Here is a 23,456-nt window from a genome sequence, read left to right on the forward strand (position 1 = left end):
AAAATGCACGATGTCATATATCCTAAATTTGGGGTGGGGGCAGTTTTAATCTAAGTAAATAAATAAATAAAAAATTTTTAATGTATATTGAGGTGTTTTCAACTACTGAACTTGAGAGCTTTTCAAATATAAGGCATTTATGTATCTCATCTATTCATAACAGTGATTCCGCATGTAAACATTGTGGATAAAACATAGCTGTCTTCTTCTGAGGACAGACATCGTGCTGAATTCATCCAAAAATGTAACTTGGTGTAATTTGGTGGATGTTATCCAGTATGTATTATTTGTGTATTAAGAAATTAGCTTGGATTCTAGTGATGTCTGCCAATATCAACAATGCACAAATAAAATAATAATAATAAATGACCAAGCCAATAATTATGTAGACATCTTTTATTAAAACCCAGTTTGAAAGGAGATGTGGAAGTTTGTGGATAGGATGCTAGGAGTTTGGGAGCAGTTAGGACTGCCCTTCAATAAAACTGGAAGGCCATATATTACATATTGATGACAACAATTGTTTGGCTAGATTGTACAAGAATATTATGACAGATTTCAACCAATTTTTTTCTCATAAATGTGCCTTTGCCTGAATAAAATTACAATTAGTTACTACAAAATATGCACAATAGTACAGTAACAGACATCTTTGGGTGGCAGACATCAAACATTTAAAGTTGCACTACTAAATGTACAATAAATAGAAACACAAACATCCAGGTGGTAACAGTACCAGTTTGAAACACAACACTCATTTAATATTACAGTGACTACAGAATTAATTTCTGCTATCAATTTCACAAATCTACACTTTTTTCTTTACTATACCTATTATCCTTAATATTTATTAATGATTTTGAAAGATTAAAAGTACAATAAATATCGTATTTTGTTTTATAAGAGTAAAGAATTATGGATTTCAAAATATGCATATTATTTCATTCTTTGCAGTTTTTATTTAATTACCAAACAGATAGTTAAATAATTAGTATACACAGAAGCAACCAGTTGTAAAGGTAAATGAAATTGCATGTTTTTATTTAATGAATTTTCTACACAAAGGCTAAATCATTAAAATAAAAACTACAGCTGACTCACTATATCAAATCGCAGAAATAGTTTGTTATACTAGATTTCTCACAGGGAATAAATTTGTTGAGTGTTTCTTGTAACAGAATTTGCTATAGTGAGAGTCAAATGTAATTAGATATCCAAAAATTAAACTTACATTAACAAAAAAGAATGCTTGTAATTATTTCACCCATTCTGCACTCTATAGCACTCAACAAACACACTCTTAGTTCCCAAAAAATAACTTAAGGAAGTAAGAAGAAAGAAAAAAAATCACTGTTAACAGAACTGCTCAACTGAGTTTCCTTTTCCTAGCACCATGTCCACAAAAATAAACTGACAGTAACCGAGGAAATATTTGTTCTAAGTTAATTACGTGGGACCTTGCGCATGACTTCTTGCGTGACGTACTTCAGAGTTTAAAACAACTCCTTAAATAATTAGAAATCTCTATGTATACACTTTTTACAGATATATAAAACAAATCAACAACTTGATTTCATTTGTAAATACCCAGAATAACTGGGAACTAAACTGTAGTTGGCACTAAACACTAAATAAAAACAACAATTCTGTGTATTTGTAAACATTAGCATGTCATGGCACTGCTAAGTTGTGATAGAGTTTATTTCTATTCATGAATGTATTAAAATTTATTATAGTCATATAATAATAATAAAATCAAAGATAATTTGAAGTTTATGGCATAGATATTAGTCTTAATTTTCCATTTCAGAAGTATCATTCAATTTAATTATAACAATTAAAATGTTTGTGTTATTTCATTGAAATTAATAATTATAAATCTACAATTTTTTTTAATCAAACAGATTCACAATTCCTGATTTCCAATCTCTAAAGATTCACTGTATTTTTCAATGATGAGCAGTGTTGTTATTTTCAAACTTAATTAATACACATGATTAAATCCCTCCCATATATACTGTATAACTAAAAAAAATAATATGGCACACATAAACAGGCTGAACTTGTACATCTTATATGTGTGACAGCCATGGTCCCCCTTTTTTCATTAGCAATACGGCATTGCAATTATTTGAGAGCTTCAAAAATTTATTCTGTTTATATAAATTAAAAATTCAAAGCTTTGAAGCTACCTCACAGTTGACTTGTTTGTACATTTCGTTTTGCAATAAAATATCTCTAAAAAACATAGAATATTAAAAAAGGATAACATGGCTGTGACATGGATAACTTTCTAATCTCACAAATGTACATCGTATATATACATATCAGATGACTGGCATGTCTTTTCACTCAGCTATATAATGAAGATCACATAATATATATATTCTGAATAACCTAAAAATGGAGAAAAGAACTTAGTGGTCATGTTTAGGAGCTTCTATACATCTATGGATATAATTTACAAATGGCCATGTTCACAAACTATACACATTAATGACAAGATCTTTCAGACAAATTAAAAGAACCAGCTCTTCTGCATAGAGAACTATATACAGACCCATAATCGTGGCACATGAGCATGCATGAAAGTCACCAGCACTGTACAACAATCACAGTAATCCACTGTACAACAAACAATCACAGTAATTCACTGTACAACAATGAGGTCCAACAATGTCTCACTCGGATAAACCTCAGAGGTACAGGTCCTTAGTACTATGCAGCCCTAACTAAGTCATATGGAGTTGTGAATGTATCCCCTGCAGGATTCCCTTGGGACGACGGAAACATTTCCCCGCTCCTGCTGAGTAAAGTGGCGGAGGACTGAGGACAGTTCTGAGAGGAAGGCTCCCGAGAATGAGCATCTTCACTAATTATAGAGAAACTGCCACTATCGTTAGGCATAGCTGTCAGTAAAGAAAACAGATACATAATAAATATCCAAGAATACTGTTTTTTCATATATATTTTATAAGCAAAAATTTTTCACAATGAAAAAGCCTGATATAATGCTATGAATTAATGCAGCATTTTTTTTCTTTTTTTTTTAGAACAAGTTTTTTTTTAGGTATGTATTGTTCACACAGCAGATATATAAAGACAAAAGAATCATTTTTATAGTGGGAGGGTCACCGTAAAGGCTTTCCTTTATAGGCAAATTCTCTTATTATAGCAAGAAAGAGTTTACACTAAATTGTATCATTTATACAAAAATAAAATACTTCAAATGAACAAATTTAAACTACAGTCAGTCACTATTTTGAATGACTTATTTCAGTATACATGAATACTAAATTAGTAGGTTAAGTCTTCTATGAAGAAAGAACTTAATATTTCAAGGTAATCAAAATTAATTCTTGAATTAATTGCATAAATACATACATAATTTCTAATTTAATACATAATTTCTCAACAATAAATACATAATTTCTCAACAAATTATTCCAACTGCATATCTTACTTGCTGAATCAAACAAGATTAAAGTAGAAATGAGCTTTTTACCTTAAAGTATTATCTACAGCTTATTTTTAAACTATGAAATGTCTGATAAAAGGGGAGGGGGAATCTTATTTTTTCTCCTTTCATCTTGTTGAATATAATTTAATACATTCACAATAGTCCATTTTTTTTCAAAAGTCAGCATATATTATTGCTATTTCCACTAAGGGGGGGGGAATACATTTCACTTTGAACTAATATGATTATCGTTTCACTTGGTTATATCGTTTTGTTATAACCAAATGAAAAAACACTTTCATCAACTTGCTCTAATCCAGAGTATTTTAATAATAATGTATTACACCTTTTCACTACACGTATATGGGGAAATATGTGACTTCTGTACCACTTCAACTTTAGTATCTCTTCTGGGTCTGGGTAGTAGCTCTTCCATTAATGCATATACACCTGAAAGGATGTGCTTTGCATTATGGGGTACTAAGGCAATTAATATGAATTAGTATATACACAAATATATATAAGTAGCCTAGTTGCAAAGATATTTCATGTGTAAACTTTGTCTGCTTACACTTGGATAAAGGATTAAACAAGAATATAATTTAATTTAATAAGATTATCAATGCTGCAAAAGATTTTTTCTATGAGGTGCAGCTATAAGTAATGAGAATGATTTTTACCAATGGCTTATAAGTGGAAGTGATGCATGCTGTGATGTTTCAACTTAATACATTCGTATTAAGTTGACATATTAATATATTTGTTTTGGAAATTTATAGTTACACTTCAAATTTTAAAACAACTAAATATAGCTAGAAAGATGTGAGTATGATGTGGATAGCAGTCTTCCACCAAAATGTTTGGTCATCATCAAATTTCTGATATTCATTTCATTTCAGTAAAATTATGGAGCCTACAATCATGTTAGGAATAATAATTATTATTATTATTTGACACCTCCAATAAATAATTACTTTAATTTCCTGATGTTTCAACCTTCATACTAAGGTCATCAACCGGAGTACACACACATATATATACATACATAGACAAGCTATATTACATTTCAAACAGTATGCCAAAGTGACAATGATTTGATCAACTGTTATTCTACTCACCTGATTTCTTGGGGAAAAAAAAAAAAAAAAAAAAAACCCTACATCAAAGCTATATTCTATTTATGACATCATCAGAAAACAAATTCGTATAGATATTTTTAATACAGCAAAAGTGGTGGCCTAATCCATAATTTAACGAGTGCTGTATTATTAGAGTTAATATCCTAGATTACTTAGTCCTAATTTCATATTCTACCCACAAAAGGTTAAGTGGGTAGAATATGTGCCATCCATATTTTAGGGATTTTTAGACCACCATTATTGTTAAGATTAGGGTGGTTGATAAGAATTTCATAGGCCTCCTTAAATTTAAGTTTATACCTCATTTTGGTGTGATGGCAAACAACAGTGCCTTTGTCAATTGTATGTAGAGTATTCAAGGCATGATCAGAAAGGCCAGATTTACCATAGTTATTAAATTTAATGTGTCGTTTATGTTCCTTTTTGGGATAGGAATTGTGCATCCTGTTTTGCCTATATATATAGGGCAAATTACAGGTGCAATGAATATGGTAGGCAAGTGTTCTTGCCACAAAGTGTTTCTGGGATTTTTACAGGGTAGTTCACCATTGCTTTCTCCAAATCCCCCCCCCCTCATTTTATCCGGGCTGGGATGTAAGTATTCGTGGCTGTAATCGATGTGTGTTCGCAGGGCTGGTTTACCTGTTCTGAGGGGAAAAAAACAGAGTTTCCAGGTGAAAAAAACCTTCTACCTCCGTATGAGCCCAGCTAACTCACCTTTAGTCAAAAGAGGTTCCTCACATCATAGACAGGAATCAAACCCAGACCAAAGGACTTCGTCTATACCGACTGAGCTACAGAGACTCTTACAGAAGAATGACAATAAAAAATAATTATTTACATTGAGTCATGTTCAAAGGAACCCATGCCTAAGATTTAATTAGAAAGTATTAAAATTTAGATTTTTATACGAAACAAACTTCAATCAGGTTGGATTGATACCGCATACCTGAGAATCTGTACAGTCCCAGAAATTTAGATTCACTGTCTATTAAACATCTGGGGCAATGGCTTGGAAAAATCTAAGATTTTATTTTATTTATTTTTTAATGTGACTATGACCCATGAAATGTTTTTAAACCTATAGGACATTAATGCTATAAGTGGGCTAAGAAATTTGAATTCCACCATGAGCATGGATGTTCGTGATTGTCTTTAGGATGAAAATGATTTCATCACATGATGTGAGACCATTGCCCTGCTTATTTGAAGTCTGATGTGGCTTGAAAAATTCCATGTTTGGTCTTTACAGCAGAATTTCTGGATTATGTAAAAAATAAATGAAAATACAAAAAAAATTAATGAAAATATAAACCAGAAATTCTGCTGTAAAGACCAAACATGGAATTTTTCAAGCCACATCAGACTTCAAATAAGCAGGGCAATGGTCTCACATCATGTGATGAAATCATTTCCATCCTAAAGACAATCACGAACATCCATGCTCATGGTGGGATTCAAACCCATTACCTGCTGGCTGGAGAATCTAACCACTCAGCCAACCAGGCCAGCTATTATTATTAGAGAACATGAGAAGGCTGTTTCATGAAAACATGAGAATGTAGTTTCTCTGAGATGAAGATAACTTGCAATGTCCCTTCTAAATGTGATATAACAGAAGGTTTATAATATGAATAAAGCTTAGGAGCATCACTTGAATACAGGATAAAAATTTCTTAAATTAAATGAACAAACAATGTTTCAAGGTTAATAGCAGTGTTTTTTTTTTATTATTATTTATTTTTTTAATAGTGATATCTGTAGATGTAGAAAGTAATAATTTCTCAATAGAATAGAGATAGCATAAAATAACATTATTACAAAACTTACCAGTTGGAAGCTTCTGGAACCGCAATGATCCTGTACTCCAGCTACGGGTAGAAGCTGGGGAAGCACTGCGTGGAAAAGTAGCAAAACCTGAGTCTCTTTCAACATCATCACCGATTTCCTGGCCATCAAATCTAGGCCCTAAAGTTCCACTGTGATTAAAACTTGTCCCTCTACCAGAGAAGTTCTCTTCATTTCCAATATTAGTTGGAAAGTTTTCCACCGAATACGATCGGTGAGATGAGGATAAGGACCACCGTGTCACTTCACTTGGTGGCACCCGGGGGTGTTGATGTACTTCGACATCTATTACTGTTGGATCAAGACAGGAACTGGGAACAGAATCACTTTCTTGAATAGGATATCCAACATTACTTGAACACTGGTTTTTGGTTAAAGATATCTGCTGTCTATTACATTCACTTCCATTTTGATAGCTGACAGGAGAGTTTGGAGTATTGTCAGATATGTCACTTGCTGAATCAAGTATACTTCCAACACTTGTTCCTGCAGTAATTAAAAATAAATACTTTAAACCACATTAAATGATTGCAAACATGTTATTCCAAAAATCTTTGAGATGAAGAAAAAAATTCACTTTCATTCCAAAATCAATTGATTAATATGTTGATTTAAAAAAAAAAAATATATATATATATATATTTTTTTTTTTTTTTTTTTGGAATAATTATTCTTTAAAAGAAAGAAAATTTTATGGAGGATACATAATTTAATTCAACAAATGTAAATCTGAAACTGGCTCTGGAACCCAAGCTAAAATTTGAAATAAATCATTAGAGGATACTTAAAGCTTTCAGCAATGTTTCATATAAAGGAAACAAAATACACACACAATCCATATGTATACCAAAAAAAAAATCCTCTCTCTTTGCACAGACACAATCCATATGTATATGGTCAACTTTCACTATACTGAACTTGTAGGGATAAAAGGAAAATTTTGGTACAATTGAAAGTTTCTATAATGAATTTTCTTAGAACAGCAATAATATTAAAGCTTTTTTATAGATGAATTTTTAATAAATTTGTTGAATGAATTCCATATAACTGAGTTGACTATAGTGAAAGTTCAATACATGTCATTACTATAAAACTAATAAGAAAATCATTATTATAATTTCCTACCTCTAACAAGATGAGCGAAATGATTTTTATCAGAAGGAAGACCTAAATTATTATGATTAGATACTTCAGGAGGCAAGAGCTCATCACTACTTCTTTGTGCACTGTCCCCTGTTCCACTATCTTTACTGGAATGCTCTGTAAAATAACAATAAAAATGACAGAAAACAAAATATTTAATTTTCCATTCACACATATTGAATATGTGTGAATGGAAAATTTAATTTAATACTATGTATATATTGAATATACATAGTATTAACACACATCATGGTTTTAAAAGCAAATAATGATAACACTGCATGCCTGAAACTAGATGTGATTTGATTTCTTACTAATAAATTTTTTATTAATTAATATACCACATTCTCAAATCCCTATTTTCTCTTCTTTCTCTAAACACTTGTGACTTCAATCTTCAACTTAAATGGGACTTCATCAATCAATAATGACAGGCATTAAAAGATGCCAGGGTACATGTGGACTAAGGGGATACCGGAATTCACGATGCTAAAGAAAAGTGTAAAGGATTAAGGAGATTTTGTCATTGGTGGGTAAGTAAGATTTGGCCAAAAATTACGAGAATTAGTGACACTTGGTTGATAGAGCTGCCTAGTTATTACAGGGATAGAACACAGAGGGTGTTTTATTTTCAGGGGGAAAAAGAGAGAGAGAGAAAACAGGATGGGGAAAAAGAAAAGCTATTACTTACATAAAAGAAGACTTACAACTAACAAGAATAAAAGTTCAGCAGGAAGAGAGAGAAGCTTTTTGGTGTGAGATAAAGGTCATCATTAATTTCCTGATATGTACCCTCAAGGGGTGTTCAGGTTAGCATGTAGGACAACAGTATCAAATATATTTGATTGCTGCTATTATGCAAAGGAAAGGAGTTGGTGTAAAGGAAGATGGCATGTATCAGCAAATCAGCCCATTGAGCATACTGCAAGTAATTATTATGGGGGGAGGGTTGAAAGGGACATGTAGGAAAGGAAATATAATTATGGGATACTGAAAAATAATTACCTAAAACAATGTGTGATGAAGACCCAGAACATGAGAGTGATGGATCTGGTGATAACATCCAAGAATTTGTCCATAAGTGTTTGGGACGATAATGATCATGCAGTACTGAGTTCAGAAGGAGCTAAGCATGTGGAATTTCAGTTAAAAAGGAATACATGGCATATAGAACTAAAGAGCTAGTGATTATGACAAACTTAAGAAACTGCTTGGAGCAGTACAGCAGCACAAGAAACTGAAAGGAAAGGATAATGAGAAATAATTGGGTTGCAGGGAAAACATCATTAGATTACATGCCCAAGACCCCATGCAGATATATGCACTGCTGTGCTGATTGCTTTTGTGCAACATATTTGTAGTAATTTTTTTTGGAAGAATCAAAAGGTGAATTATACTTGATAAACAGTTATATCTCTGCAAGATAAAGTTTGTGAGAGATATATCTTCATAATTAAGTTACCTGTAAATAGAGGCAGGTCACTTTGCATTTGCTCAAATATCCTATAATGTATAACAAGACAATCTGATGTTCAGTCAACTGTATACAGAAGCAGCCCCTATATTCAGGTACCCTAATCATGAAGATACTTCACTTTTGTTTGCTCATATTTGAGTAAGGGGATAAAGACTACCAGTATAACTATTGTTAAGTATTAATTACTTTATGACCCATTAAAAAATACAAATAAAGCAATCAAAAAATACAAACGTACTCAATGAACACAATCAGCACAACAATACGAGGTGTGGCTATTAAGTAACGAGACTGGTTCCAAAAATGTGGTTTATTATTAAAATTGTACAACTTAATTGTTATCCCCTTCAACATACTCTCCTCCTCCTCTATCTATACACTGTTGCATATGAATTTTCCATTGTTGGAAGTAGTACTGCAAGTCATCAGGTGTTATCTTTTTCAGTAGTGCTGCTGTTTTCTCCTTTACCTCATCCACTGACTGAAAATGGGTGCTCTTTAATGCAGATTTCAACTTTGGAAAAAAGAAAGTTTACAGACCAACATTATTACCTTGAGATTCTGGGCAAGCTGAGAGAACGAGTGAGGAAGAAGAGACCCAATCTGTGGAAGAACAATGCTTGGATTCTCCATCAGGACAACACTCCAGCCCACAGTGCACTGTCTGTAAAGCAGTATCTGGCTGATAAGAAGATCCCAGTGTTGGACCATCCACCTTACTCACAGGACTTAGCTCCATGCAACTTTTACCTTTTTTCAAAGTTGAAATCCGCATTGAAGGGCACCCATTTTCAGTCAGTGGATGAGGTAAAGGAGAAAATGGCAATGCTACTGAAGCAGATAACACCTGATGACTTGCAGCACTGCTTTCAACAATGGAAAAATTTGTATGCAACAGTGTATAGATAGAGGAGGGGAGTATGTTGAAGGAGATAACAATTAAGTTGTACAAATGTAATAATAAACCACATTTTTGCAACCAGTCTCATTATTTAATAGCCACACCTCGTACACCAGAATGCAATTATGCACTGGAAAAAAACACATGTACTTCAGGCAGTATGACACTGTTGATGAAAACTAATGTCAAAAAAAAATAATAATAAAAAATTCCTCATACATAAATTTATTAATTGAAATAAAAGTGATAATCTCAGACAAGAACAAAAATTACACGAAAGAAAGATTTTTGTTTATAAACTTTTCAGTAACTGTATCATTAGGTATTTTCAGAAGGAAAAAATCAGAACAAAAGGCACAAGAATTTATGATAGAAGAATGAAAGTCAGCTAAATAGTGACCACCAGTATGGATTTTGCTTATCTAGATCCACAGAAGATCTGGCCTACATCACCCACCTCTGAACTTGTGCCATGGATTTGGAAACCTGTGCCATTACACTTGACAACTCCAAGGCATTTGATAGGGTCTGGCATTGGGCACTTCTAAATAAATTACTGTCATATATAACTGAATTGCTAGTTTTCTCAAAGATTAATCACTACATGTAATGGTGGAATGTTCTCTTCAGATTTTCCTATTAATGAATATTAATCTCTTGGGGTTTTGTCATTTTACCCACCTTCTTCCTGATTTATGTAAACTACCTGCTCTCACTTGACTGCAAATCCTACTCATAGTTTTGCTTATGATAGCACTCTCCACTCCTTGAATTGGGTAAAAACAACTTAGTCAACTTCAATGCTTCCAAAACAGTTTTGTTTGTTTTCTTGCACAGAACTCGGGTCCTCTCCAGTTACTTTTGATAATGCTCAGCTCAATGGTCTTCTTGGACTGACTTTTACTCCAAACCTTTCCTGGCATAATCATATTACTTCTATAGCATCCTCAGCTTCCAGCATCCTTTTTTTTTGCTCAAGATATAACTTCTCTTCTAACCAGTTACTTAATCTGTATAAATATCAAATCCAGCCAATCTTGAAATACTACTCTCATGTTTGGGGTGGAGACTTCACTAAAAATTCTTGATGCTGATGGTTTGGTTGATTAATGACACTGACTCTCTTACAAACACTTCAGCCACTTTTCATAGCATATGTCAACCTAGCATCCATTTCTGCAAGATCTAAAAGGGCTTGAGCAACAGCACCTCAACATGCCTTTACAATTGAATTACATATACTCACTGAACCTGCTATTCCCAGTCATCTTTCATTTCATCCACCTCACTTCTGTGGAACAAACAGCCTCTGGCAAGAATATTTCCAAATGACTGTGACCTCTAACTGCTTAACAATAATATCAACAGATTTCCCTGCTTCTGCACACACACACACACACACACACACGGTATTTATTTACTATAGACCATGGTGCCTGTCGTGTGTGCAAGTAATAAAAAAATGAAACCACCTAATCACAATTGCACAGTCTAATAAATAATTACTAAATATAGCAATGTATAGTAAAAAAACTAACTTAAATGATTAGTATTAAGCAGCCACTACCTTTCCCAATGAGAGAGGACAAACACAATATATTAGATCTATTAATATTAGGCTGATGTTAAGACTAAAAATATAATTAGATTGCGGCTGTTAAAACACGATATATTTAATAAATTTGTACAGCTGTAAGGAATCTAAAATTTTACTTACCAGAATTTGAATCCAGAAATAAATGTGGAACAGAGCCTTTGAAGTCTTCCGTGCAGCCAGTTGGATAAGTAGTAAATGGTGGAAGTTCACCAGGTAAGGTTGTTTCATCTGTATTTGTTGGGGAATAATCTTCTCCTCTCTTACGTGTGTGATATATAATAATCACCCAAACAAGTGATGTTCCTACCACACAGCATACTACAGCAATAATGATAATGCCTGTTGTAGTACTATCATCATCATAAGCTGAGTCTGAACCAGAAGGATTACCTATACAGTGAAACAAAAAGGATTATTTAAGAATATCTTCTTAAATATACAAATAAATAAATGTACTTGAAGGATGCATTCATTTGTGCATAGAGTTCATCTAATTTCAATTATAGAGAGTTTTAATTATAAATTAAAGTGAGTTAAATACATAATTAATGCAAGCAGCAAAGCATTACATTTATGTCAAAATGTACCAGGTAAAAATTGTGAATTGTATTTCTAAGCAATGGGAAATATTATTATTTAAAAGTATCCATATTTTATATTACTATCAAAATAATTTTCCAAATAAGCAGTGTCTGGTGGTTACTGGCTGATTAAATTCTAAAATTTTAATTTAAAATTCTTGAAAGACTCAAAAAAATCTTCCAAGAATTTTAAATTCCCTTAAGTGGTGAAATCTAATACTGAGGCTATTTTTTTTTTTAGGGGGGGGGGGGGGAAGAGAGAGAGGAAATTATTCCTACTTTGGTGAAATTTGGGTAGCCAGCATTTTGGTTACTGATGTAATAATCAAAATTGTTAACATATTTTAAAAAATATTAAACATTTACTGTGCATACTTTTTTTTTTTATATTTCTAAGAACTGTAAGTGCTAAATGTGAGTAAAACTATATTATTAACATTATTTTCTATATATTTAATATTGCAAAAATTAATATTTTTAAAGTTATATTTCTTCATTTAATTAAACTGCTGGCCTCATAATTATTCTCAGATGACTAAGTAAAAATTTCTATTTATGCAGTACTAACTTTTAAAAATCATTAAGTACGACACACCTTTCTCTTTTCTTTTTTGTAAGTCAGTAATAAGATACTAAAAACTACCTATAAGTCATTTTGTACATTCATCCATATATCAAGTTATTCAGGATCTCCAGCTGAATACACAAATCTAGTATTTGAAATCCTTGCAAATTTTGTCAAGATTCCAGATTTTGTTTCAATCAGACAATTTGCAGGGAACCAAAATGACAAAATGTAAAAAAAATATATATATTGCAATAACTACTTTGGCTGACTGAAATTTATTAATATGTGGGAGTTACAATACAAGAATACACACAAGAGAATGAATGTTCAATTTTGGCACGTTGTTATTGCAAAATGGTTCAAACTGACCTTAATTCTTCCATACTAGCTGACTGGAATTTAAACAAATTTGGTATTCAGGATCTGTATAAAAAATCTCAAATCAAATATCAGGATCCGTATCATTTCACTTTGGCTTCAAATAGACCATTTGCACTGGCAAATTATGTCTAAGTATATTTAAGTCCAAAATGAGTTGAAGTTTATTCAAATGCAATATAACTTTTGATACATTCAAATTTTTACAAAACTGCCACCACTCAACAGAAACAACCATTTACTTAAACAGTTATGAGAGCCTTGTAATCCTCAATGCTTATTTCACACAATTCATATGGTATTGGACACTAGTTTTTATTTATACTGGTCCTAGATGCAAGGATGCTTGATAAAATATTCTCTCTCCACCCATTATAATTTCATCTTGATTGGCAAAACAATTTGATATAACTGCTTCCATCTATGCTGAAATTTAATAAAATTTGCTACTTAGGATCACTATTAAGATTCAATAAGTCATTTCAATGGATCATTTTAATGGCAAAATTAAGTCTATAACACACATGCCGAAAATGATTCTAGGTTAATTCAAAACATTTCAATAAATAAATTATATCTGCCAAGAAATTATATTCTTGTTTAATCTTTACCCATGCCTAAACAAATAAAGTTTTTGTGTGTGAAGTAACTTCCCGACCAGGCTACTTATATATAGAGGCTGTTTGCTTCACATCAATTGTCCCAGTATTCCATAATGCAGAGCACACTTCCATTCAGACTGCCATGTATTATGGGAAAGGTCACTACCCAAACTGGTTTCTACCTTTATTGAGGTCTCATCAGTGGGAGCCAGATCCAGAAAGATACAAAGGTTGAATTAATGTAGAAGTTATCTATTTTCCATATACAAGTAGAAAAAATAATTAGGTGATACACCTTTTTAATATTTGTATATGGAAAATGTATGATTTTGCATTAATTTGTCATTGACATCTGACCCCATCAGTGAGAGCTCATTAAAAATCGAAACTGGTCTGGATAGTGATTCTTCCTATAATGCATAGTGATATACATATCTGAAAGGAAGTGATTTTTGCATTTTGAGATATAAGGCGGGTGACTTGGTTGGTAAGGGTAGCTAAAGTGAGGTATAAACAGCAGTTAGCTAATGAAGCCAAAAGGAATCCTAAGGAGTTCTTTCAATATGTAGCCAACAAAAGAAAGAATGATTATGGAAGGATGACACTGAATGGAGAAAATTGTATAAAGACAGCTGTTGTGGAACGTGTGGTGGAAATACTTAATGAGCAGTTCATAAAGATCTTTCAATCTTGTGAATGTGACTTCATGGAGAGATTGAGAGCAGTTGATGACGGGAAAGAGAGACTGACTGTAAAGTGAGCAAGAGGTGCATGGGGAGTTGAGCAAATGTATATGAAAAATATATGATTTCTGCATTAATTTGTCATTGACATCTGACCCCCCCCCCCCACCAACGAGATCTCATTAAAAATCTAAACTGGTCTGGATAGTGATTCTTCCTATAATTCATACTGATATACATGTCTGAAAGGAAGTGTGTTTTGTATTTTGAGATACCGAGACATTTAATGCAAGGTCAACAGTCTATATACAAATAGCATAGTTTTGAAGATACTTCATATGACTGTGGTGAGATGAGGCAGAGAGCAAGGATTATGAATAATTTATTGACTGAAATGTGTGAGGAGAGAGGAGTACAGTTTGTTAATGTGTGGAATGAGTTTGAAGGATGAAGTGAACTGTATGGGAGCGATGGACTGCATTTGAGTGATTATGGTGTAAGTCACTTAGAGAGACTGCTGCTGGAAGGTAGAGAAGTGATTACAGAGAATGAATCAGATCAAGTGGGAAGTGATGTGGAAGAGCAGGAGAGTAAGACAGGAGAGACTGAAGAGGTGGTTATGAATGAGGAAGTGAGTGGCATGAGTATGGAAAATGAGAGAATGACTGTGCAACAGAAAGGAGTGGGAAGACCTGGGATCAAGAGGTCATATAAGGCAGGTGACTTGGTTGGAATTAAAGATGGTTCTAAAGATGGTTCTTGGCAGGTGACTTGGTGGGAATTAAAGATGGTTCTAAAATGAATAAGCAGGAAGGGAAACAGCCCCAATCGAGCATGGAGAGATCACATCGAATGAGTGGTATCAGTGGAACTAGCTGTAGATCCAGAAATGAGCTATTGTGTTTGTATACAAATGCTAGAAGTGTAAGAAACAAGGCAGATGAAATGGTTGCACTAATTGAGTCTGTTCACCCCAAAAATTGTTGGAATAAGTGAGACATGGTTAGATGAGGACAACATCCTGACAGGAACACAGATGGAAGGGTACGATGTGTTTCGTGAGGATAGAAAGGGTAAAAAGGGAGGGGGAGTGCTATTGATAATAGAGAAAGCGTAATGTCCATACAAAGTAGAGATGCAAGAGGGAAATAGTGCCAGTGGTTTTGAGGAAGTATGGTGTGAGATAGAGATGAATGGAATGAAATACTTGGTTGGATGTTGTTATAGACCAGGTAATGTGGATGGCAGTGACTATGAAATGTATAATCAAATTAGCCAAGCAAATAAGAAAAGCGATCATTATGGGTGATTTTAATTATGGCAATATAGACCGGAATGATTTGGTCATCTCATCAGAGGATGTAATTATAAATGAGGTGTCAAATCATCCACCAATTGGTGAGTGACCATGAGGTCCTCACACTACTGGCAACCTGAGTGGTTGCCAGTAGTGTGAGGACCTCTGTAAGAAAAGGATATATGTGGAACTAGAAGGGGCGTGATTATGAAGAGCTCAGGAGACAGCTTGCGGGTGTAGCATGGAATGAGGAATTAGCTGGAAAAGAGATCAATGCAGCTTGGGGGATTTTCAAAAACTATCTAGTAGATGCAATGTCTAAATGTATTCCAAGGGTGAGAAGGTTAAATAAGGTAGGTGTGAAATGGATGAATAAAGAGATAAGCAAGCAATATAGAGAAAAAGGGCATTATGGAGGAGCATAAGAGAAGTGGAAATAACCAATTCCATGAGGACTATACAAAGACCAGGCAAGGCAAGTGACTTGGTTGGTGAGGGTAGCTAAAGTGAGGTATGAACAACAGTTAGCTAATGAAGCCAAAAAGAATCCTAAGGAGTTCTTTCGATATGTAGCCAACAAAAGAAAGAATGATTATGGAAGGATGACAGTGTTTGGAGAAAATGGTATAAAAGACAGCTGTTGCAGAAGGTGTGGTGGAGATACTTAATGAGCAGTTCATAAAGATCTTTCAATCTTGTGAATGTGATTTCATGGAGAGATTTGAGAGCAGTTAATGATGGGGAAAAGAGACTGACTGTAAGTGAGCAAGAGGTGTATGGAGAGATGAGCAAACTAGATGTAAATAAGGCTGCGGGACTTGATAATATATCACCACGTATTCTGAAGGAGTGTGCTAGGGAGTTGACACCGGCCTTGACATATTTTTTTAATACAAGTCTTGCACTCAGTCAAGTTCCTAAGGAGTGGAAGGGGGGCAAGATTGTGCCACTTCATAAAGGAGGTGATAGAACTCAAGCATCAAACTATAGGCCTATCTGTGTGTCAGGTGTTGTAGTTAAGTTGTTGGAGAAGCTTGTGAGAACTAGGATCCAGAATTGGGTTGACAACAATGGTATTATCTTTGATGGATAGCACGGATTTGCTAAAGGGAGGTCGTGTTTTAGTAATCTACTAACTTATTACAATAAGGAGACTGCTTCCTTGGACAGAGGAGAAGGATACACAGTAATATACTTAGATTTTGCAAATGCTTTTGATAGATTACCACATGATAAGTTGATAGTCAAACTAGAGCGGATGGGATTGAATATTAGATTGGTGCACTGGATTGGAGACTGGCTATCTGATAGGTATCAAAAAGTTGTGTATGGGGAAGCGATATCCAGGAAAGGGAAAGTTACTAGTGGTGTGCCTCAGGGGTCTGTTTTAGGGCCACTGCTGTTTAACTTGTATATTAATGATATTGGTGAAGATTTGGATGGAGATATTCAGTTGTTTACAGATGATGCAAAGTTGGGACGAACCATCAAGAGTAGAGAAGATGTTGTGGCCTTACAAGAAGACATGAATAAATTGAGTGATTGGGGATGTGAGTTCAAAGTTGCAAAATGTAAGGTTTTAAAATTTGGAAAACAAAGATGGGATGCAGAATTTATGCTTGGTGAGGATATATTGTTGGAGGTGGAGGAAATAAGAGATCTAGGGGGTGATAGTGGATAAGGACCTGAAATTTAGGGGACACATAGCCAAAATTGTGAAGACAACACAAAGGCTTCTGGGAATGATGCAGAGGACACTGACTTGTAGAAGTAGGGAGATTCTTGTTCCATTATATAAGGCTTTGATTAGGCCACACATAGACTATTGTGCCCAGATTTGGTCACCTCGTTTTCAAAAGGATGGAGAGATGTTGGAGAGGGTCCAGAGGCGACTGACTAAGGTAGTTTCCAACATCTGGAATGTCGAGTATGAAGAAAGATTGAGAAGATGCAACTTGCAGAGTCTGGTGGACAGGAGGAGGAGGGAAGATATGATAGAGACCTACAAGTTATTAAGGGGTTGTTATAGGATCAATGCTGGAGAGGTTCTACATTAAATAATGGGAGATCAGGGGAGAACCAGAGGCCATCCCTGGAAGCTGTATAAGGAGGGTGTGAGTAAGGGAGTGAGAAGCAGGTTTTTTTCATGCAGAGTTGTGAATGATTGGAATGCCTTGCCTGAAAGTGTGGTGTGTCTGCAGAGAATTTGAGTTGTTTAAAGCATGGTAGGATGAGCTGTGTGTGTATGATAAAAGGACCTCCCAGATGATTCTTTGACTCCATGGGGTCTTGGGTAATAATAACTTTGTTTATTTGCTTACACTTGGACAAAGAATTATTATTATTATTATTATGATACAGGTATCTCCATGGAGTCAGAAGACTCATTGTGAGAGATTCATCATTCATACACAACCACCTCTAGCAACCCATTCATCACTCTCCAAGCAAAAAATCTAGTCCTAACACCCTTGCTAGCCAAACTCGTACACAACTTCCACTGATGATCCCTTGTTCTCTCCCTTCTTGCCATGTACTGAATAAAGATTTCAGTGTTAATCCTATAAAAACCCATTTATCTTAAATGCTTCTATCACGTCTCCTCATTTTCTTCTATCAGCTAATTTTTGAAGCCTACAGACTGTCAGTCTATTTTTATAGGGAGCATTCCGTAGACCTGCCGCAATCTCATCTCTGGATGCTCTCCACTACCTCTTTATCCTCACAGAATTCAGGTCCACATCTGTGTGCAGTAGTCCATATGTGCCTTATTACAGCCTATATAGGGGAACAATAACTCCTCTCTTTCCCCCTACTTGTTAGTGTGTTCTTCAGCAACCATGTTATCTGATGTGCTGTTTTGATTGCCTTCACAACATACTATCTAAACTTCTCTAATATAGTACACAGCTTGTGATCTCTTCCCAAAGTTTATCACCTGAGATTAGCTCTGTTAACACATTTAACAATATCAAGTTCTTTCCTAATATCCTCGTTTTTAATATTTTTGTTTTTTTAATATGATATTGCCATTGATGCCATCTGTTCATGCCCTAATCTTTCTCAGGACTCTCATATCTGCAGTCTCTAGTCTTTGGTCAAGTGTTTTACTTCTGACCCAGCATCAGATCCATAAGTTAAAATTGGTTTGAGTACTGTCTTGTATACAGCTAATTTAGTGTTTTAACTAATTTCTTTCTTATTCTATATAAATTTATTCAGCTGACTTCCTACCATACCAGCTTTACTAATTCTGTTATCTATTTCATTATTTAATTTGCAATCTTTGGTCGATTGGTAAAGCCTCTGCTTCTAATGGCTTGCAAAAAGTTAAGCAAGTTTGAGTGCAGTTAGTAGTTGGAAGGGATCAATCATTCGATGCTGTTGGCACACTCTCCCTCAATGAGTCTTTGGACTCCCTGGAGGTGTCACATAATAATAATAATAATCTTCACTGACAATTGTGTCTAAATACCTGAAATGTTTTGCTTATTCTATAGGTTCACTATTCAGGATATAGTTGATGTTTTCAATGTCCCTGCCTATTTCCATAGTTTTAGTCTTTTCATTACTGATTTACGTGCCAAATTTGTTACAGCTGTTATTCAGTTTAGTCGGGGAATCCTGCAGACTTGTACTGCATTTATTTTAGAGATATAATCTGCATGAAGTAAAGAACAGAGCTTAATGTCTTAGGTTTAATGCCATTTTTCATAATTTGATCTGTATAGATGATGAATAACAGTGGAGATAAATGTACACCATTATCTCATAACTGATTTACAGGCAAACCATCTTACTTTATCTTCAATACGGGTGGGTTGGGGGGGGGATGGATATTATGATAGTGCTACATGAAAAGATTACATTATTATTAACTTCCTATCTGCTGACTTACAACTCAAATACAGACTATGTACTGCTTGATATAATGTTCCACTTAAGCCACCTAATTGTAACATCCTGAACAGCTTTACTCTTGGTAACTTGTCACATGGCTTTTCCAGATCTACAAAACTTGGATACAGACCGTAAATACAACAGCTTGTATTGGTTGAAATTTATGAGAACAGGATATACATTATCGAATCTGATGAAAAACAAAGACATAATGAATAAGCTAAATATGATACCTATAACACAACATAACCAGAGTAGAGACAACAATGGATACAGCATATAAACAGAACGGACAGGATATTTTGCCAGGTTCTTCAATACACCCTAAAGGAAGGAGACTGCCAGCCTGGTTGGCCGAGTGGTTAGCATATCTGCTCTCCAGCCAAAAGGCTGTGGATTCAAATCCTGCCATGGGCATGGATGTTTGTGTCTGTGAAAATACTAGTGGTGGTGATGGTGGGAGGTAGATGTAGTTGGTGAATTAAGTGATAAAGAAGGAGAGTTGTAGATTAGGTGTTGTTTTTTTGTGGGCAAAAAATAACAATTTCATTCTTCCCTGATACAAGCTTCAGCTGTTAATGAATCAGTGTATTTTACGAAAACCAGGAGCCTAAATATCTTGGAATTAAGGACTTTTTATCTGATTATCAATTCTTCCTCAACAATATGTTATCAATTGGTGGATGAAGGCACCTTCATGTGGATTTGAATCCCACTGTAGTACTAATATTTATGATATCACCTAAACAATCTCCCACCTTTAGGTGGGAGATACTGTTATTCATCATCTATACAGATCACATTATGAAGGAAAGTGGCATTTGGCATTAAACTTGAAATCAAAATCAATCACCCACATTTAGGTGGGTGATAATTTTCATGGTCAAATGTGCAACCAGTGTCCTACTTAATGGAGGCATCAAGTAACTTGGGAAAAAAAAAATATCAGGGATGGTAGCTAGAAGAGTCATCACATTATCAATTTCCTGATATGTTATCCTCGAGAAGAGAATAGGATACTATGATAGTACTACACGATTAAGTTTACATTATATTAATCTCCGATGAACAATTTTTCTCCAAATTGATCACTTGGAGAGTAGTCTGAAGTGTTCTAGAAGACAGAAATATTCTATTTCTGTCTTCTAGAACACTTCAGACTACATGAATCTGTCCACTAGATCTTGGTCATCTTGTGGATCTTTTTTCTACTATCACTGCAACCTGTTTTTCTAAACTCTTCTCTCCCATTCTGTCACTGTATACCTTAGATTAGCGCTGCTCACACATGATTCAATAATAATAATAATGTTAAGTTCCTATCTAATATATCTACATTTTTAATAGGATTCTACAACTGATATCATCTGTTTACTCCCTAATTTTTCTCAGCACCCTCCTATCTGTAATCTCCATTCTTTGATTGTTTTATTTCTAACTCAATTCTTGGTTCAATTAGTTAATATTAGTTTAACCACCACCATATTATATACTACACCCTCTGTCCAAAAAGAAACCAAACTTTTTGAAAATAGAAGAAACTAGTGGCACCACCTGCTGTATCTTTTTGTTGTCGAAAGCGGCAACCTTCATTAGTCTTGTGTCAACTGTTTATGACATTTGTTTCATTAGAAGCCCAGTTATAGTGCCAAGAGTGACAGTGTGTTTTGACGAACGGTTGAAAAATTAGTTTCAAACAGAGAGCTGTGATTGACTTTTGCGTTAAACTTCATAAAAGTTTTACTGAAACGCATCAAATGCTTCAAAAAGCATATGGTGATGAATGCTTATTCCAAACTCAAATTTACAAGTGGTTTAAGTGATTTCAAAGTGGTCGTGAGACACTTGAGGACGACGAAAAGCCAGGCAGTTCAAAAACTGGACTGAGCAAAGTCAACATCCAAAAATGTGCGATTTCATCAAAGAAAACCTGAAATCATCCATCAGATTGATTGAAGATGAATGGGGATTCCAAAATCAACTGTGCACAACATTTTGACTGCGAGTTTGGGCTTCGTAAATTGAATTCGCAATTTGTTCCCTACAAGTTGACCTATGACCAAAAAATGTATCGAATTGAACACTGCAAGGACCTCATTAAAACCGCTCATAAGGACTCAAACTTCCTTGAAACGATCATTATTGGTGAGGAAACGTGGTGTTTTGAGTATGAGCCTGAAACAAAGCGCCAGAGTGCTGAGTGGAGACCACCAGAAGAAGGGCATCCGAAAAAAAGTCGCTTGGAGAAGTCAAGAGTAAAGACAATGCTGATTTGTTTCTACCATTTTCAAGGGCATTATCCACAAAGAATTCGTTCCACCTGGCCAAATAGTCAATGGTGAGTTTTATCTTGAAGTTTTGAAGCGATTGAAAGCGAGAATTCGTCACGTACGACATGAATATTGTGATGCAGACAGTTGATCACTTTTGCATGATAATGCACCATCTCATCGTTCAAACATTGTGAGACAGGTTTTGAGCAAAAACCAAGTTTGTGTGTTGAATCACTCACTGTATTCACCTGATTTAGCACTCTGTGACATCTTTCTTTTCCCCAACTTCATTTGCCGATGAAAGGAAAGCGATACGACACCAATGAAAACGTTCAAGAGGCAATACCCATGACCCTCAACAGTATCCCAAAAACTGAATAAAAAACTCATTTAACGAATTAATTGACCATGCCAAACACTGTATCGAAGCTGAGGGAGGGTATATTGATTGAAATAAATGATTTGAATAATTATAATTGGCCTGTGTTTTATTTTCTATCAAAAGTTCGGTTTCTTTTTGGACAGAGGTGTAGTCTAGTGCTTTGGCTAATTTCTCTTATTGCATATAAATTTATTCAACTGGCTCAGCAACTTACCAACTTGCTTATTATGTTGTCTATTTCCATATTATTTAATTTGTAATTTTCACTAAATAAATATATATCTGAAATATATATATCTGTGAATAAATATCTGAAATATTTTACTTGTTTTATAGATTATCCATTTAGAATACAGTTGAAGTTTTCCATGTTCCTGTTTACTTTTCACAGTTTAAGTCTTTTTAACTGCCAATTTTCATGCCAAATTTGTTATCGCTGTTATTCAATTTAGTTAAAGAATCCTGGACATCTGTGTAAAGTGGAGTTGTTCAGGAACGGCGCATTATCTGCATAAAGCAAAAATCTAAGTTTGATACCTCCGATATCAGATTTAGTGCCACTTTCTTTCATAATGTGAATCATATAGATGATGAATAAGAGTGGAGATAATGTGCATCCTTGTCTTACATCTGATCTTACATCAAATCACATTCTTGTACTTCTTGAATTCTAGCCGCTGACTTACAACTTAAATAGAGAGTATGTATTGCTCTGTATAATGTTCCGATTACCCCAAAATCATGGCATTTTGAAAAATTTATCTTTGGGCATCATTTTGTATGCATTTTAAAGATCTACAAAATTTAAGTATAGATCCTTGTAATTTCTCGACTATTTGTTGTAAAGTGAAAATCTTGAAGACCTCTATTTGGCCTGAGCCCAGCTTGTTCTTCTCCAAGTTTCTCTTTCATGATTTCTTTTAGGTTTTTTTTTTTTTTTGAAATATGCTTGCATAAATCTTACCTGGAACAATCAGTACAGAAATTCCTCTGTAGTAGTTCTCACATTCAGCTTTATTTCCCTTTTTATAAATTGGAATTATGCTCTATTCTAATCTGAAATTTGACCTTCTGATCAGATTCTCTGAATTATGCAGTATAGCCACTAGACTTTTATACCTCCATATTTGAACATTTCTGGTCAAATATCATCCACTCCAGCTGCTTTTCTGCATTTCAGGCTTTTGGTAGCTCCCCCCCCCTGTCTTGAACACTGGTATCTACTTT

The 23,456-nt window shown here is 34.4% G+C and overlaps 1 protein-coding gene across 1 annotated transcript in view; it reads right to left on the reverse strand.

Moving 5' to 3' along the window:
- Positions 1–378: 378 nt before the first annotated feature.
- The window catches only part of LOC150108437 (uncharacterized), a 189,245-nt gene continuing 166,167 nt past the window's right edge, over positions 379–23,456 (reverse strand). The window contains exons 17-20 of the mRNA XM_090390779.1: positions 11,686–11,955; positions 7,573–7,707; positions 6,430–6,933; positions 379–2,909 (exon numbers count right to left, since the gene is read on the reverse strand). Of these exons, the coding sequence (XP_090246905.1) occupies positions 2,719–2,909; positions 6,430–6,933; positions 7,573–7,707; positions 11,686–11,955 (1,100 nt within the window). The 3' untranslated portion in view covers positions 379–2,718. The remainder of the gene's footprint in view (positions 2,910–6,429; positions 6,934–7,572; positions 7,708–11,685; positions 11,956–23,456) is intronic.

The sequence above is a fragment of the Typopeltis vanoorti genome, chromosome 3 (assembly GCF_054136105.1).
Source record: "Typopeltis vanoorti isolate ZY-2024b chromosome 3, IOZ_Tvanoo_1.0, whole genome shotgun sequence".
NCBI lineage: Eukaryota > Metazoa > Arthropoda > Arachnida > Uropygi > Thelyphonidae > Typopeltis > Typopeltis vanoorti.